Consider the following 17,517-nt stretch of genomic DNA (forward strand, 5'->3'; position numbering starts at 1 on the left):
GCAGCTTTCTTTTTGCATATGGATGTCGCTGTTTTGTTTAACTTTGATCATTACCACTTCTTCTGGCTAGTGCTTCCAGGTCTCTTCCACGATCAATGTAGTATTAATACCAGCTTTAAGGAAGAAGAAAATTCTATTTTATTTCTGCCTGGACAGTTTTACTGATCAGGGCTTTGTACAGAGAGACCTGAAAAATCAGCACACTATGATATTGTTCTTGGAGTACTTTGGATTCATGATAAAAACAAACATACAATGTCAGAGAAGTCGGTCATAGGCCTGGCCTTAGGGTGAATGCGGTCAGGTACAAGGTCTCTTTTCAACAGAATATTAATAGAAGATGAAGATGGCCATAAAGGAAAAGTGGTGTCATGGAAGAAAATGCAGTTTTGTTGGAGCGTACTGGGAATGCTGATCTCATGCACAGACATGCATCAATGAACACAAGACCTGTCCAGTAATTCCTGCAATCCCCTCTGCATTATCACATTGGCTGTGGAGATCAAGGTTCTATTATATACTCTCTCCTCTCTCAGGAACAATGGAAAAGGTAGGAAGGTGCATAGGCCACAGGGCACTTCATTTCAGTTTCCAGATGCAAGGTCACCATTGTAAATCAGTTTGACCTGGTGACCACTTGGCATCTGGAAACAGCAGTAGTCCCCTGTGGCCTCTTTGTGCACCATATGAGATGGTGAGTGACCTCTCACAAAGCTTGGCAATGTCTTTCCTATGTGACTTCCCACCTGTTCTGCTGCTAGCCAAGATCATACAAAAGATGGAAGCGTCAAAAAAGTGGAAGTCTGTTTATGCCTTCCTGGCTGAAGACTATGGCTTTGAGGCCTGATTAACCTAGTGTTCATTGGATCTTCTGATGTTTCTATCTCATAATGAAGTAAGCTTGATCTCCCTTAATGTTTGGTATCAGCTGAGGCTGATGTGAATCAGGTGCTATTGTTCTAGAAATTAGGAATTGCAATGAGCTTCAGCACTTTAAAATATTGTTTCCAGTGACCAATCCTAAACTTTAAAGTCATTGAAAATCTAAAACTCTTTGCTTCCCACATACTAGAAATTAATCTAGAGCTGAAATTCCTAGTCGGTGCCCCTCAGCAAGTAGTTTTCTATTTTTAAAACACAACATCTAGTTCCTAAACTTCCCAGCTGATGTGTGTGGTACTTGTTGGTGCTGATGAGGTAGATAACTTGCTGTTTTCTCAGTTCCTACATTCAACTCTCTGCATCTGGTGCTGAAGATGAGAGAATAGAGCTAAGGGACAAGAAAACCAGGAAGGGGACAAGAATACAGGGCAAGAACACTGTGTTGGTCTTTAAAAAGGAGAAATTTTTTTGAATTAATGCAAAAAGCCAGCAAAGGAAACAATAGACAATGAAAGAAAAGGAGAAAAATATTAAGTAACAAAAGGAGAGAACAGAGCTCATCCAGATGCACTGTTTTGATACATGTTTCCCATACTTCGTGATGTGAATAAAATGTGTACTGACCCCTCTAATTTTGTGCAGAAGAAAAGAGAATGTTCTTGATCTGGACTCACTGACATAGTCTGTATCTAGTGTAAAGGAGTCGTATTTTTAAAACTTTCCATAGTGACGGGATCTTTTTTCTCAATTAGTTTGCTACTTGGCAGTAATATTTGATGTATAACTTGCATTGTAATTTAATTGAGACAAGGTGGATGAGGTAATATCTTTTATTGAGCCAGCTTCTGTTGGTGGACGAGACAAGCTTTCGAGGAAGAAGAGCTCTGTGTAAGCTTGAAAGCTTGTCTATCACCAAAAGAAGTTGGTCCAATAAAAGATATTACTTCACCCACCTTCTCTCGCTATTAATGGCCAGTCTGTTTGATTTATTTGGAGGTGGTGGGGTGGGAGGAAAGTGCAGGTGTTAGAAGGCAGTTGAGCATGTTTTTATTTTCTGCTCCTACCTGTGCTGCTGACTCCTTGCTAGAGGAGGAGGAGAAAGTAACAGCAACACACACGTCCTGTACAAGTACTATATAGAAACAAACACTGTCTTCATTGCAAAGCTTCTGTTGGACTATATTTTATTTTAAAAAAATAGGGAATAAGAACTGCTGCTGAATGAAATGGTGAGCAAAAGAAGTTCCTTGTTCATCAAGTTACCTTTTCAGGAGGAAGAGCTCTGTGTAAACTCGAAAGGTTGGCACTCTCGTCATCAGAAGTTGGTTCAATAAAAAAAATATTACCTCACCCATCTTGGCTCTCTAATATCCTGGGATCAACATGGCTACAACAACACTGCATACAACAATGGAAGATATTGTAAATTAATTGACATTCAGTATAGCCATTTACTTCCAGGCTAAAATATCAACATCAGCTTTTTAATAAACTAGACTTTAGATGAAGGGAGCATTATCTAGCTGTTAAAGTGCAGAACTAATGGCCAGATGATCTGAATTGTATTCCTCGTTCTGCCACAAACCTGCTATAAATGCATAAATAAAAAATAAAAAAATATTTCTAGCAAGACTGTGCTATATTTGTTTATAAAATTCTATTAATCTCTTTACTGTTACTGTAATGCTATTCTGTAATCTACACAAAATACTAGCAGCCTCTCCCCACTGCTTAAATTATAACAGAAGGAGGTGATAGTGAAGTTTCATATTATTCAGAACAAGTACATTACAAAGTACAAATTTAAAACTGCACTTTGTCAGAAATGAATGTGTTATGACTTGGTAATTTGAAAAAGTCCATAATTAGTACTGGGCTCTGACTAATTAGTATGAATTAGCAAGGTTCTACTATATTTTGATTGTTTAATGTAAGTACTTTTCAAAATCCAATCCTTTTTATTTTATACAGGTTTTTAGATACGTCCAAACAAGCCATAGGGATGTTGTTCATACACTTTGCAAATGTGTATTTATCAGACCTAACTGAAGAGGACCCTTGTTCACTGTGAGTGCTGTGAATTTGAGTAAACTACCCTTTAGGGAAATATCTTTTCTGAGATTCATTGACAATTTAATTGGGGGTTGATGGTTGGAAAAAGAATCTGAGGAACTATATGAGGGGTTTTTGAAAGTTCACATTTTAAGAATAACTAATGGAGGATCAGAATTCTGGTATCGCTTCCTTGTCAGTGTGAACTGGGAATCATTGAGAGGCAATTGAGTGTCCTGACGCCTTGTATTGTGGGGAGAAAAGCACCTTGTATCTCCAAGGAAACATCACCCCACACACACACACACCCCTCCTCTCTTGCCAAATTAATGTATCATTAATAAGGATATGATTTAGTCATGGAAGTCACAGATTCGGTGACTTTAACAAACCTCTGTGACTTCTTCGGCTTCAGCCCCTGCAGCTGTGCCGTGGGCTGGGATCATCAGTCCTTTTTCCCCCCATCCCCTCGTATTTTTTAGTAAAATTCAGAGACAGGTTGTGGGCTTCTATGAATTCTTGTTTATTGTCCACGACCTGTCCGTGACTTTTACTAAAAATAACTGACAAAATCTTAACTTTAATTGTTAAAAACCACATCCTAACAGAAGGAAAGGTTGTAACACAAGGCTGTTGTCGGGGGAGGGAGGAGGCGGTCAAGGAAGTAGGGGATCCTAGAGAGCTAAGAAAATCTACTATGGTTCCAATAAGTATCATGCATAAACACTCCAAAAATCTTACATTAATCCAGTCAGGCATGAATATTAAGTCAGAGTGGTGTCTGAGGATATTTTATAATGGCTTTCCTGTCTGTTTTCTAAAATGCAGTATTACTTTCACTGTTAATGCTGAAAAATGTTGCTCAGCATGTAGGAGGCTAATTCAGAAAACATTAATTTTGCAATCTCATGCTCTGAGCATTGTGACTATGCATATAAATTCCATTATGTTAATTCTGAAGATTTATGTCTTTGAGACAATTTTGAGCTCCTGAGTCTTTACCAGCAGCTACAGAAGGAAATGGAGGAGAGTTTGGGGTCTTTCTTGAAATGCGCTCCTGCCCAACAGCTTACTCTTCTGGTAATGGGTGCTGTAAAGCCACTTTTAACAGCATATAATTTTGGAACGGCATTTTACACTCTTGAGTCCCAGCTAGAGGGTTGGCTCAACACACTGCACCAAAGGACACTGCTTACATAGAAACTTCTGAGCTCATGTTCAGTGGGCTGTTCTCGGTTGATTTGAAATGGTGGCTCTACGTAGCAAATCAAGAAATTATTATTGGAAAGCCATTGTATTTTTATCTAATAATTACACAAGGTTTTAGCTTTAAAAAGTCTTATAAATAGACTGGTATTATGAAAAACTTCAGTGTAATTGTAGCTCCTAATCTTGTGGGAATGCAAGAGGCAGAGCCAGAATCTGTCACATTAGGCTGTCCACCTAAACTGACAGGTTTCAGATATAACTTAGTTATACGAATTAACATAAGGCCAATGTTCCTCCACCATTCACAGTACATTTTAAAGAAAGATGATTATTGAGATATCCCATGTTTACAATTCATGTATATGATAGGATCTTCTTTTGACCTCTGAATGATCAGAATACAGCATAGACAGGGATTGTTGATTTACATTGTCGGACCCTACTCATACGTATATACAGGTTTCAGAGTAGCAGCCATGTTAGTCTGTATTCACAAAAAGAAAAGGAGTACTTGTGGCACCTTAGAGACTAACCAATTTATTTGAGCATAAGCTTTCGTGAGCTACAGCTCGCTTCGTCGGATGCATTCAGTGGAATCCGATGAAGTGAGCTGTAGCTCATGAAAGCTTAAGCTCAAATAAATTTGTTAGTCTCTAAGGTGCCACAAGTACTCCTTTTCTTTTCACCTAAACTGAGTCATTTTTAACTTCTGGGAGTACAACAAGGCATCAAGAAACTAGTACTCAGAATTCAGGGAGCTGCAAGTTAAAATCCCTGAACAAACTTTACGGGCAGATTTTAAATACCTTAAGATAAGGAGGATTGTAATTTAAACACTTAATTAGAAAGGAGCAAGCAACTGCACTATAATATAGCCTACTAGATATTTTCCCAGTCTTTGGACTGCAGTGACCTCTTGTGGTCTTTGGAATAAAATGGTTTGTGTTAGCGATACTTGTGTTGCTTGTTGGTTCCTCTGCTAAACACTTAAAAATTGATTATATGGTCCTCTTAATCATAATTTTGAAGCAGAGTTGTTGTGTTAACATTTTAAAAAAATGATTATGGAAATACCAATTCTGCACAAAAAGCTGTGTGTGTAAGACCTGGGTGCAAAATGGCATGTTAACAGAAGTTTTGCTTTCTTTTTATATTCTTGCTGAGCCTCTTCTGAATCCCAAAACTGGTGTTGAGGCTCAGAACTGTTCAGTTTGGGAGACTACCATTTTAACCCTTTACACCCTATCTCCTCTTTCTAATAGTACCCATTTCACCACCACAGCCCTTTTCTTCCAATCACTAGAGCAGGGGTGGGCAAACTTTTTGGGCCGAGGGCCACATCTGGGTGGGGAAGTTGTATGCAGGGCTGGGGCAGGGGGTTGGGGTGCAGGAGGGAGTGCAGGGTGTGGGAGGAGGTGCGGTGTGCAGGAACAAGCTCAGGGTAAGGGATTGAGGCAGAGGAGGGATGTGAGTGTATGAAGGGGCTCAGAGAAGGAGGTTGGGGTGTGGAGGGCAGGAGGGGGCTCAGGGAAGGGGTGCAGGAGATGTGTGGATGGGAGCAGGACAGGGGGTCGGGGTGCGGGGTATGGCGGGGGCCTCAGGGCAGGGGGCTAAGGGGCAGGGGATGTGTGAGATGCAGGCAGGGGGCTCAGAGCAGGGAGTTGGGGGGCAGGGTGCAGGAGGGATTCAGGCTCCGGCCCAGCGCCGCTTACCTAAAGTGGCTCCAGGGTGGCGGGAGATGTGCACCAGGGCAGGCTCGCTGCCTGCCTGCCCTCCTGCCCTGGCCCCACATCACACCGCTCTGGGAAGCGGCCAGCACCATGTCCCTGCGCGGCCCCGGGGGGGCGCGGGCACAGGGCTCTGCGTGCTGCCCTTGCTGCACCTCTAGGTACCTCCCCTGAAGCTCCCATTGGCCATGGTTCCCCGTTCCCGGCCAATGGGAGCTGTGGGGGGGGGGCGGTGCCTGGAGGCAAGGGCAATGCATGGAGCTCTCTGCCTCTTCTCCCTCCCCTCCCATCCCCCAGGCCGCAGGGACGTGATGCCAGCTGCTTCTGAGAGCAGCGCGGGGCCTGCAGCACCATGGGGGGCAATCCCGTGGGCCGGATCCAGAGCCCTGACGGACCAGATCCGGCCCACGGGCCGTAGTTTGCCCACCCCTGCACTAAAGAGTGCCAATAGCTTCCTCTGAGACACCAGTTTTCCTCCTGCAGATGTGCAAGTAAAACAGACAATGTTGTCACCCTTTCTACTTGGGCACACCATCCACATGGAAGCACGAATCCCAGGTAGCAGTACAAAGAGTTACCATCAAGACCCCTGACTGGCTTCAAGTATTCATGTTAAAAATTTTCAACCCAATGTGGCCTTTAAAGAACAGTTTAATGTCATGTCACTGGTAGCACCTGAGCTGTTACCTTGTTCAACCAAGAGTGATTAGCAAATGAGATACCAGAACATCTTGTAAGTCAATGTGACATTCTGGTGAAGATATAACTCATGATTCACTTAAATTCCATAATAATCCCTTTAGCTTTTGGTGTATACCATACAGCCAAAAGTTTCTTTTAAAACAACTTAACAAGAGTAGCAACTATATAACGATTGAAATAGTTATATATATTAAAAAGAAAAGGGGATTTAGACAGTCTTTCTGAAGATACGTACAATTAACATATTCAGAATGGTTATATACAGTAATTGACTTGGTGGAAATAAATCAGTCCAGTCTAATGTTTGGTGGAATTACTTTACATTTGTATTCTATAGTTATTACACCATACATGTTTTGTATTCAGCACCGGGCTATTCATAGCTGGGTCTACAAGCATTACTTTTCAGTAGAAAAACTGATGGCTGCAGCATCTCACGTATGTAAGAGCTGTGCCTTCCTTTAACATCCACATGCAGCAAGTCCATATTTTCCATGACTGGAATGAGTTTGACTTTTTTTTTTCATTTTGAGCTGTTTTCCAAGCTATATAAGAAACAAGATGTTTTTAAAATAAGATGTTGTTCTCTGGCTCCACTTAAATGAAGTCTTTCCAAATAGAGAAATGAGAGTGGGAAGATGAAGTTGGTTTTAACTTGAGGACATAAAATGCAAATTGGAGTTTGTACACAGAAATACATGGAGCTTCATTTAACATTTAACTTGAAGGACAAATACTAGTAGTGGGGTAGTTATAAAACTGTTTAAAATCTCGGATAAGAAATGGGAGCAAATACATAACTGTTCAAGTTTTTAAAATCTCATAGTGATGCTGGCCTTTTAGAGAGGCAAGCAAATTTACCCTTTGTCAGTTGCAGTAATATGATGCCCGCTAACTCCAGGGGAAAAAAACCATGCTCATGGTTTTCTCTTCTGTACTTTCTCCCCCCTTCCAGGTACCTTATAAACTTCTTGCTGGATGCCACCTTAGGGATGCTGCTAATCTACGCTGGTGTGCGCGCAGTCAGCAGCATTGTGGAATGGCAGCAATGGGAGTCCCTTCGCTTTGGTGAATATGGTAAATATTTCTATTCTTGCAACTAAATGAATTGAAGAGTAGAGTCTTGCAGTGACACTGCACTTGCTTTTAAAGATGGTCAGTTAAACATTATTACACAAACGGGTGTGTAATAGTCAAGTCTAACACTTGACTTGCATCCTGTGACAGACCCAGACTGGTTGGGTTCAGGAGTCTGATAGAAGGAAAACACACTGGATGAATAGTTTTCTGTTTCCTGAGTGACCAAGGCAGAGGCTACTGCAGAGCAGTCAGGAAGGTGCTAGAAGCAATTAATTCAGGCAGACTCCATAAGACACCCGGAATCAATTAAGAACTGATTAGAAGCAATCAAAGGAAACAGGGTAATCAGATCACCTGAAGCCCGTTTAGAACCGTCTGGGACTAGTTTAAAAGGAAGCCCCTTCAGAGAGGCCAGCTGCTAGGAGCTGGGAGTAGGAAGGTGTGTTGTGGGAAGACTGGGAGAAAGAAGGTGTACAGTAAAAGACCCGGGAGAACAAGCGTGGTCAGGTACCAAGGAGAGTGCTAGGAGGGGCTGTTTGGGGAATTAGCCCAGGGAAGGGCTATAGCTCTGGTAGTATAGGAAAACTACCTGTTTCTGCTGCCAATTAGGGTCCCTGGGCTGGAACCCAGAGAAGAAGGTGGGCGCGGGTTCCCCCCAGTGTCCCCACACACAAACGCTCTCTGAGAAGGAAGACAGGGACTAAAGAGGGTTCTTACACCGAATCTGTTGACTGGCTAATGATGAAGGTGACTCAGTAAACTGTAACCCACCCTTCTAGGAGGGGAGAGAGGCTACACTGAGGGTCACAGCAATCCTCTGAGGCAACCACCTAGAAGTGCAGAACCCCACAAGGCAAGGCTGGTGCTCTGGCACAACTGGTGTGAAAAGTGGGATTCTTTTGGTCGCAGCACGGCGGGGTTGGGTGGGGGGGAAGGTGCACTGGGGAGTTGGTTGGTTTTTTTGTTGTTTTTTTTAAGGGTCAATGTGCCCTCACCATAATGGAGGAATTGGTGAAAGCTCTGGTACAAGCCACAGCAGCCCAGCAGGAGGCTACGTGGATACAAGGGATGGCAGTGCAGGAATCTACCCAATTACAACAAGAAACCAACCAATTGTTAGTGAACCAAGCTTCCCAAGATCAAGTTCTCCTCTGAGAGGTAGTGGGCCAACTAAAGACCCTCTCCAACCAAACCCAAGGGCCCGGAGGGACACAAACTTCAAGGGCAGCAGGCTGTCTATCAGAAATGATGGCCAGGGATGACATCTCCTGTCTTTTGAAAGAATTGCTCAGCGTGAGGCGTGGCCACAGGACCAGTGGGCCAATATTCTCACCTCTTTTCTGTGCGGAGAAGCCCGGAAGGCCTATTTTGATCTGCCTGCTGGAGATGCAGCTAGCTACCCCGGCTGAGGACAGAGTTCCTGGCCTGATCAGGTGTGATGGCAGCCGTACGGGCCCAGAAGTTCCATGACTGGAAGTACCAGGAGAGCAAGCCACCAAGGTCTCAGCTGTTAGATCTAATGCACCTTGCTCGGAAGTGGCTACAGCCTAAGGCATGCAGCTCAGAGAAAGTTTTGGAGACGTTGGTCATAGACGAATTTATGCGGAGACTACCGCAAGACCTTTGTACGTGGGTAGGCAAGCACAACCCGTCCACCTACGATGAAACAGTCGTGCTGGTAGAGAGACAATTGATGGCCAGGGAATTGACCCATCTACGTAGGGAAGGCCCCATACGAGACAAGCGACTAACGCCAACCCCAGGGGTTCAGGTGACCAGGGACCCTTAGGTGGAAGAAGAGAGAGGCCGAAGACCAGATGGGACTCCAGGAGGACGGGAATGGATTGGGTGGGGGAAACCCTGAGCCTAAACCTCCTAATCCATGGGATAGGAGAAGCAATTATGGTGTTACGGGTGTGGAGAGCTGTGTTAGGCATAGCAGCCCAGTGCCCCAACCTCGAAGAGCACATGCAGTGTAATCTCGTGGACTGGAGTGGCCCATGCTCCGTCCTCAACCTTGTGGGGGTCGCAGTCACCCCCCACAAATATACAAGGCCAGTAAAAGTGGATGGGGTAGAAACGGTGGTGCTCATAGATTCGGGAGCACTATCACCCTGATCTCAGGTAAACTAGAAAAGCTCAGCAAGTTAATGCAAGCTAAACATACAGGGGTAACGTGTCCATGGGACTGTTAGCTACTACCCCATCATACTAGTAAAGCTAGCAGTTCAGGGAAATGTCACAAGGTGAAAGCAGGGGTGGTCCCACAGCTCCCCTATCCTGTGCTCATCAGAAGAGATTTTTCCCAGGTTTGGAAACTTGGGAGGTGTGGGAGGAAGAGGAGCTCCCCGAACTGAGGGAGGCCTCCACAGCAGAATGTTCTCCCCCAGTGTTCATGGAAGTATCCCAGGAATTATTCCCCGCCCACGGGGGAGGCCGGAACACAAAAAGGGAAAGAAGGGCTGCCAAGGCCTTGGGTACCCGAATCCTGCTACAAGGACAAAGGGCCGCCTGTATAGACGAGCAGACTTGGGCTACTAAAAGGAAGGACCCCAAGACACAGGCAGGTTCAGAAACTGGTTCCAACCCCAACCTCACAGAGCCGGCTAGAGGGTAGAAGAAGATCCCTCAGAGTTCCAGCTCATAAGTCCCAGGAGGGCAACTTTTGGACGGGACCAGTGGAGGACTCAAGGTATGAGAGTGCCAGGAAGGAGGTGGCCAAGATAGATGGGGTACCCGTAGCAGTAAAAACTCACTTCATAATCAAGAAGGACCTCCTGTACAGGGTCGTGCGCATGCAGGACAAAAGGTACACCAGCTCCTAGTACCCTGAAAACACCAGAGGGCAATATTAAACCTTCCCCGCAGTCACCTTTTTGGAGGACACCTGGGGGTGGAGAAAACCCAGGTGCGAATCTTGCTCAGGTTCTTCTGGCCGAGGAGACATGAGGATGTCCGGCAGTACTACACCTCCTATCCCGAATGTCAATTGTGGAGCCCTCCTCCACATCTAAGAGCCTCTTTGGTACCCCTGTCGATCATTGAAGTTCCATTTGAGCGGATCGCCATGGATCTAGTGGGGCTGCTAGAGAAGATGACCCGAGGCCACCAGTATGTGCTTGTCATCCTAGACTGTGCACCCAGGTATCCAGAAGCTGTCCCCCTACAAAACACAGCCTCCAAGAGCAGTGCCAAAGTACTTGTGGAAATCTTCACCTGGGTAGGGCTACCAAAAGAAATCCTCACGGGACCAAGGAACACTGTTCATGTCCAAGCCAATGAAGGACCTGTGTTTCCTGCTCCATGTCCAGACCCTGGGGACCTCGGTTTACCACCCACAAACTGATGGTCTGGTGGAAAGATTTAACAGGACCCTCAAGGCCTTGATAAAAAAAGGTGGTAAGCAAGGATGGGAAAGATTGGGACAACCTACTACCATACCTCATGTTCGCCATCCATGAGGTTCCCCAAGCTTCCACGGGATTCTCCCGCTTTGAGCTATTGTATGGACGCCACCCCTGAGGCATGTTGGACATACCCAAGGAAACTCGGGAGGTGAGGGGAAGAGGGGAATAGAGGGGAAGAACGAAATAGAGCATGTGCTACAAATGAGGGACCGGATAGCCTGGGTCACTCCCATAGTGACGGAGCACCTAGAAAAGGCCCAAGAGGCCCAGCGAGCTTACTACAACTGTCAAGCCAAAATTCGGCAGTTTCAACCTGGCACCGAGTAGTGGCACTAGTACCCGTGGCAGAAAGTAAGCTATTGGCCCAGTGGGAAGGACCCTACGAAATAGCTGAACCTTTAGGGGGGTGGGGGTGGGTGGGTTGTAAATTACAAGGTGCGACAACCGGGACATAGAAAACTAGAGCAAATATATACCATGTCAACCTTCTGAAACCCTGGCATGCCTGAGAGGCATGTGCAGCTGTTCGAGAAGACCTGTACCCAGTGGACAAAATCCCTGAACAGGTGAGGGTGTGTCCCAATTTAACGCCAGTCCAGAAGAAGGAGGTATTTGAGATGATCATCCAGATGTATTCTCGACAAAGCCAGGTCGCACAAACGAGACATATCACCACATCGTCACGAACCCTGGGGCCAGAGTAACAATGAGGCCCTACCAGGTACCAGCAGCCAAAAGAAAGGAAATAAAAGCAGAAGTAAAACAAACACTGGAGATGGGGATCATCAAAGAATCCCACAGTTAGTGGTCCAGCCCGATAGTGGTGTTGCCCAAACCTGATGGCACCACAAGGTTCTGCAACGACTTCCGCCGACTGACTGAGATATCCCAGTTTGATGTATAACCCATACCTCGCATAGACAAACTAGTGGACCGTCTGGGTAATGCCTGGTATTTGATGACCCTAGACTTGACAAAAGGGTACTGGCAGATTCCCCTAGCCAAAGACGCAAAGGAAAAGATGGCGTTCTCTACACCAGAGGGTCTTTTCCAATACACTGTCCTTCCTTTTGGACTACATGGGGCTCCAGCTACGTTTCAGTGCCTCATGGACAAGCTATTACGCCCCCATGCCAGGTATGCTGCGGCCTACCTGGATGATGTGGTTATTCATACCCCAGACTGGGAAACCCACTTGAAGGTGGGGGCGGTCCTTGATACCTTCAGGTGAGCTGGCCTTATGGCAAACCCTGTCAAGTGCGCCATAGGGTTCACGGAGGCCAAATATGTTGGCTGTGTGATAGGAAAAGGTCTGGTAAAACCCCAGCTGAATAAGTTAGAGGCCATCCAAAATTGGCCCCAGCCGAGTCATAAGAAGCAGGTCCTAACATTCCTAGTGGTGGGGTATTACCGGCGTTTCATCCCCCATTTTGCCACAAGGGCAAGTCCCCTAACGGACTTAGTGAAGGCCTGTGGCCCTGATCCAGTCAGATGGTTGGATGCAGCAGAGAGGGCATTCGCAGACCTACGGACTAGCCTGTGCAGTAACCCTGTATTGGTAGCCCTGGATTTCACCATGGAATTCATCCTACAAACAGATGTACCCGAGGTGGGGTGAGAGGCCGTCCTCTCGCAGATGGTAAGGGAGGAGGAGCACCTAATACTCTACCTCAACAGGAAACTCCTTCCGAGGGAACAAAAATATGTAGTGGTTGAGAGGGAGTGCCTCACTGTTAAATGGGCCATGGAAGCATAACGTTATTACCTGCTTGGGTGTAGATTTGTCCTTGTAACTGACCAGGCCCCACTTCAATGGATGCAGTGAAACAAGGAGAAGAACTCCAGGGTAACCAGGTGGTTCTGTCCCTCCAACCTTTCGTGTTCCACATGCAACATAGAGCAAGGAGCCGCCATGGCAATGCCGATGGTTTGTCACGTGTGCACTTTATGTTGTCCCAAGCCGCCCAACCCCTTGCTGTTGAGCAGGGGGGAGGGATATGTGACAGACCCAGACCAGTTGGTGCAGGAGTCTGGTAGAAGGAAACACACTGGATGAATAGTTTTCTGTTTCATGAGTGACCAAGGCAGAGGCTACTGCAGAGCAGTCAGGAAGGTGCTAGAAGCAATTAATTCAGGCAGACTCCATAAGACACCTGGAACCAATCAAGAACTGATTAGGAGCAATCAAAAGAAACAGACTAATCAGATCACCTGAAGCCCTAAGCACCTAGAAGCCCAGTACCCTCCGAGGCATGGCCGGTGCTCTGCCACAATCCCTTTACAGTTTTTTAATTGGTTGCTATACCTAGGGTATTACAAGAGAACACCTAATAAACAACTTTGTCCTTATTTAAAAAAACTTAAAACTCAGTTAGCATGGCATACAATACAAATGGAAGCCTGTCTGCAAAGTATTACCCTTTTTGTAAAATATAAAGAAAACTTACTAGACAAAAAAAAAATAGCTAGTCTTCTTCCAAAATATTCAACACAGTTTTGATTTTACAAGATCATTTTGTGTAGGTTGCAGTCAAAGATCAATTGAACTTGAAGCCTTAACTTAACTAAGCCACCCACATTTAAAGATCAAGGATTGGGAATCTTCTAGCCAAGTTTCAGAGCTAACACTCAGTACAGATGCTTTACAAATAATGTAGAAAAGAATTATGCATGGTTGAATAATAACTTTTAATTAAATTCTCTGTGCTTTAACACAGAATAACAACTTTTGGAAAGTACTGTAACTACCATATGATTTTTTTAAAAAACAGGTGATTAATGAAAAGGCGCACAAAAAATTAAATGACCTTGTGAAATACAAATGTCAGGAGACTTATGAATTTTATGACTAACTCCAAACAAAGGGTTTTCTAGTGGTAAATCCTAACGTCAGATGTTTATAATAGAAATGCTGCCAAGCTCACAGTGCAGTGGAACAACATATTGGTTCTGCAATAAACCCATTCTTAGATTGAGTTGATCTTTGTCCTTTAGGCTTCCTGTAATGGTGGTTCACGCTCTCAAGTCCCTAGATACTTTGAAGCATTGGTCTTAATTGACTTCTCAGTGCAGTTAAACTTGAAATTTTATTACATATGGAGTATTTCTAGACACAACTATTTAGTGCTAAAGAAAACTTGCAGTTCAGTTACATATTCACACTGTAAATCATACCCTATTTTGCCTATTTAAAATTCCAGAAAGGCCCTTTATTTTAATATGCAATATTTTGTGAAGATTTGCCATGTGGTATATGCATTTTTTCTTGTATTTTGGACATGCATATACCACATGGCAAATCTTCACAAAAGAGAACCTGTGCCACTGAAATAAGCCTCACCTTAGGTTTTGATGTTGAAGGAAGGAAATTTTTTCTACCTAAGTACTTGTATCTAACTTGGGAAACCCAGCTCATCTCTGTAACCCCAGTGATATGACTGGGATTGTGTTGATGTAACAGAAGTTAGAACTCCATCCTACAAAGTCTAGTAGTAATCCCTCTTAGGACTTAAACACCTTAAATATCTACTAGCCAGCATTTCTTGTTTGTGAATATTTCCAGAAATTAGTCAGTATGTTGATATACATGGGTATATCAACATTCTCTCCATTCATACACCCACTTTTCAGGTATGCACATCACTGAACTAGCTCCATACTTTCTATTAAAACAAGAATACCCAATTGAGTTGAAGTACTTGAAGTACTTGCATGTACTTGCATGTACTTGAAGTACTTGCATGAGAGGAAAGTGATCAGGAACAGCCAGCATGGATTCACCAAGGGAAGGTCATGCCTGACTAATCTAATCGCCTTTTATCATGAGATTACTGGTTCTGTGGATGAAGGGAAAGCAGTGGATGTATTGTTTCTTGACTTTAGCAAAGCTTTTGACACGGTCTCCCACAGTATTCTTGTCAGCAAGTTAAGGAAGTATGGGCTGGATGAATGCACTATAGGGTGGGTAGAAAGCTGGCTAGATTGTCGGGCTCAACGGGTAGTGATCAATGGCTCCATGTCTAGTTGGCAGCCGGTGTCAAGTGGAGTGCCCCAGGGGTCGGTCCTGGGGCCGGTTTTGTTCAATATCTTCATAAATGATCTGGAGGATGGTGTGGATTGCACTCTCAGCAAATTTGCGGACGATACTAAACTGGGAGGAGTGGTAGATACGCTGGAGGGGAGGGATAGGATACAGAAGGACCTAGACAAATTGGAGGATTGGGCCAAAAGAAATCTGATGAGGTTCAATAAGGATAAGTGCAGGGTCCTGCACTTAGGACGGAAGAATCCAATGCACCGCTACAGACTAGGGACTGAATGGCTAGGCAGCAGTTCTGCGGAAAAGGACCTAGGGGTGACAGTGGACGAGAAGCTGGATATGAGTCAGCAGTGTGCCCTTGTTGCCAAGAAGGCCAATGGCATTTTGGGATGTATATGTAGGGGCATAGCGAGCAGATCGAGGGACGTGATTGTCCCCCTCTATTCGACATTGGTGAGGCCTCATCTGGAGTACTGTGTCCAGTTTTGGGCCCCACACTACAAGAAGGATGTGGATAAATTGGAGAGAGTCCAGCGAAGGGCAACAAAAATGATTAGGGGTCTAGAACACATGACTTATGAGGAGAGGCTGAGGGAGCTGGGATTGTTTAGCCTGCAGAAGAGAAGAATGAGGGGGGATTTGATAGCTGCTTTCAACTACCTGAAAGGGGGTTCCAAAGAGGATGGCTCTAGACTGTTCTCAATGGTAGCAGATGACAGAACGAGGAGTAATGGCCTCAAGTTGCAGTGGGGGAGGTTTAGATTGGATATTAGGAAAAACTTTTTCACTAAGAGGGTGGTGAAACACTGGAATGCGTTGCCTAGGGAGGTGGTGGAATCTCCTTCCTTGGAAGTTTTTAAGGTCAGGCTTGACAAAGCCCTGGCTGGGATGATTTAACTGGGAATTGGTCCTGCTTCGAGCAGGGGGTTGGACTAGATGACCTTCAGGGGTCCCTTCCAACCCTGATATTCTATGATTCTATGATTCTGTGAGTTGTGGTTGTTAGGCATCTGATTTTTGTCAGAAACACCTTTGTTCAGTTGTACTCTCCACCTTAAGTTTTAATTGAACTGCTTTTGTGTCCTAGAAGAATACACTCCATGATGAACTCACATCTCTGCTGGAAAAGTAAGCAACTTAGCGGTCACCTAGACCTGAGTAGGATCAAAAGTTTCAGTCCCTTGGGTTGAGCTCATGGCCTCTAAGTCAAGGCCTTTCTGCCCACATAGTCACTGATATAGTCTCTCTTAAGGGGACACAATCAACTTATTTTTCAAACTGAAATACTATTGTTGACCTACTAATGTTACAAATAAGTAAGCTTACTGCAGCTCAAAGAATTAGGGAGAGAGAAATCTCTCTACTTTCTGCATCTGATAGTACTTGCTATATATTCATTTTCACTATTTTCCCTTGTGTAGTCAGTCAGTTTCTCCTATTTCAAACAAAGACTATTTTTAAAATCGGAAACTATTATTCAAAATCATAAAAGTTGGTGGGGAGAATTCCTGAAACTACTTTTAACTCATTTTGTAAATTCTGTACATTTCAAGTTAGCGTATCCCTTTCAAAAACAATTTTTACTTCATCATTTTTAGGCATCTATAGCCATGTTCCTCAGATCAGGATAACTAACCAACCATCATTTTTATCTGTCCCATTGTGGAACCAGGACCATTTCAGTATTTCAGTATATCGTTGTCATTCACATTTAATTTCATTTAGGAAAACTAAGAGTGCTTCTCGTCAAATTCATTTGTCAGGCAGTTCTTCTCCAGCTGGGTACCTATAACTGATGCCTGCAATAATCTGATTATCTTTTAGTTCAGGTAGCTCTTAAAAGAAGTTTCTGGTGACTTTCTGTGTTTAAGCTTTTGCATCTTTTTATTCATGTGCATCTCATCTGTTTTCTTGCCCTGTGATTCCTAATGTTGCAAGTTGACAATCATTTTTTCCAGATCCTCTGAATTTAGTTTGTCTTTTGTACTAAGCTATCATAAGTGCCATTACAAAAAAATTGTGCTGTAAACAACTATTTCTGTTGATATGGTGGAAACATACTGTATGTAGTTAACTAGTTGTTACACCTGAAAAATTATTATTGTTGTACAAATAAGATTTGATTCCTTTAACTCAGCTAGTCATTGTATGCTTGGATATTTTTGTCCATAATGAAGATAGAGTGATGTTCCCACCGAACATTTTGGTGACATTTTAGAAAATGTTTTTAATCTTAATGACAAAGCATTTGGTCTACAATTTGTGGTCTTAATGTGGAAGAAACGTAAAACCTCTCTAAAAAGGATAAATCACTTGTCTATTTAAAAAAAACTGATTACATAAATATGAACTAAACTGCACTCAGTAGTTAGTGTCATGTATTTTTAATGTTCAAAGGTAAATTTAAGAAATTTGAATG

At 43.9% G+C, this 17,517-nt stretch overlaps 1 protein-coding gene across 1 annotated transcript in view; it reads left to right on the plus strand.

Moving 5' to 3' along the window:
• The window catches only part of LOC144267768 (store-operated calcium entry regulator STIMATE-like), a 120,183-nt gene that overhangs the window by 72,553 nt on the left and 30,113 nt on the right, over window positions 1–17,517 (plus strand). Inside the window, exons 3-4 of the mRNA XM_077822027.1 lie at window positions 2,854–2,949; window positions 7,528–7,649. Coding sequence (XP_077678153.1) covers window positions 2,854–2,949; window positions 7,528–7,649 — 218 coding nt within the window. The remainder of the gene's footprint in view (window positions 1–2,853; window positions 2,950–7,527; window positions 7,650–17,517) is intronic.

Source organism: Eretmochelys imbricata, chromosome 7 (genome assembly GCF_965152235.1).
Source record: "Eretmochelys imbricata isolate rEreImb1 chromosome 7, rEreImb1.hap1, whole genome shotgun sequence".
Taxonomy (NCBI): Eukaryota; Metazoa; Chordata; order Testudines; family Cheloniidae; genus Eretmochelys; species Eretmochelys imbricata.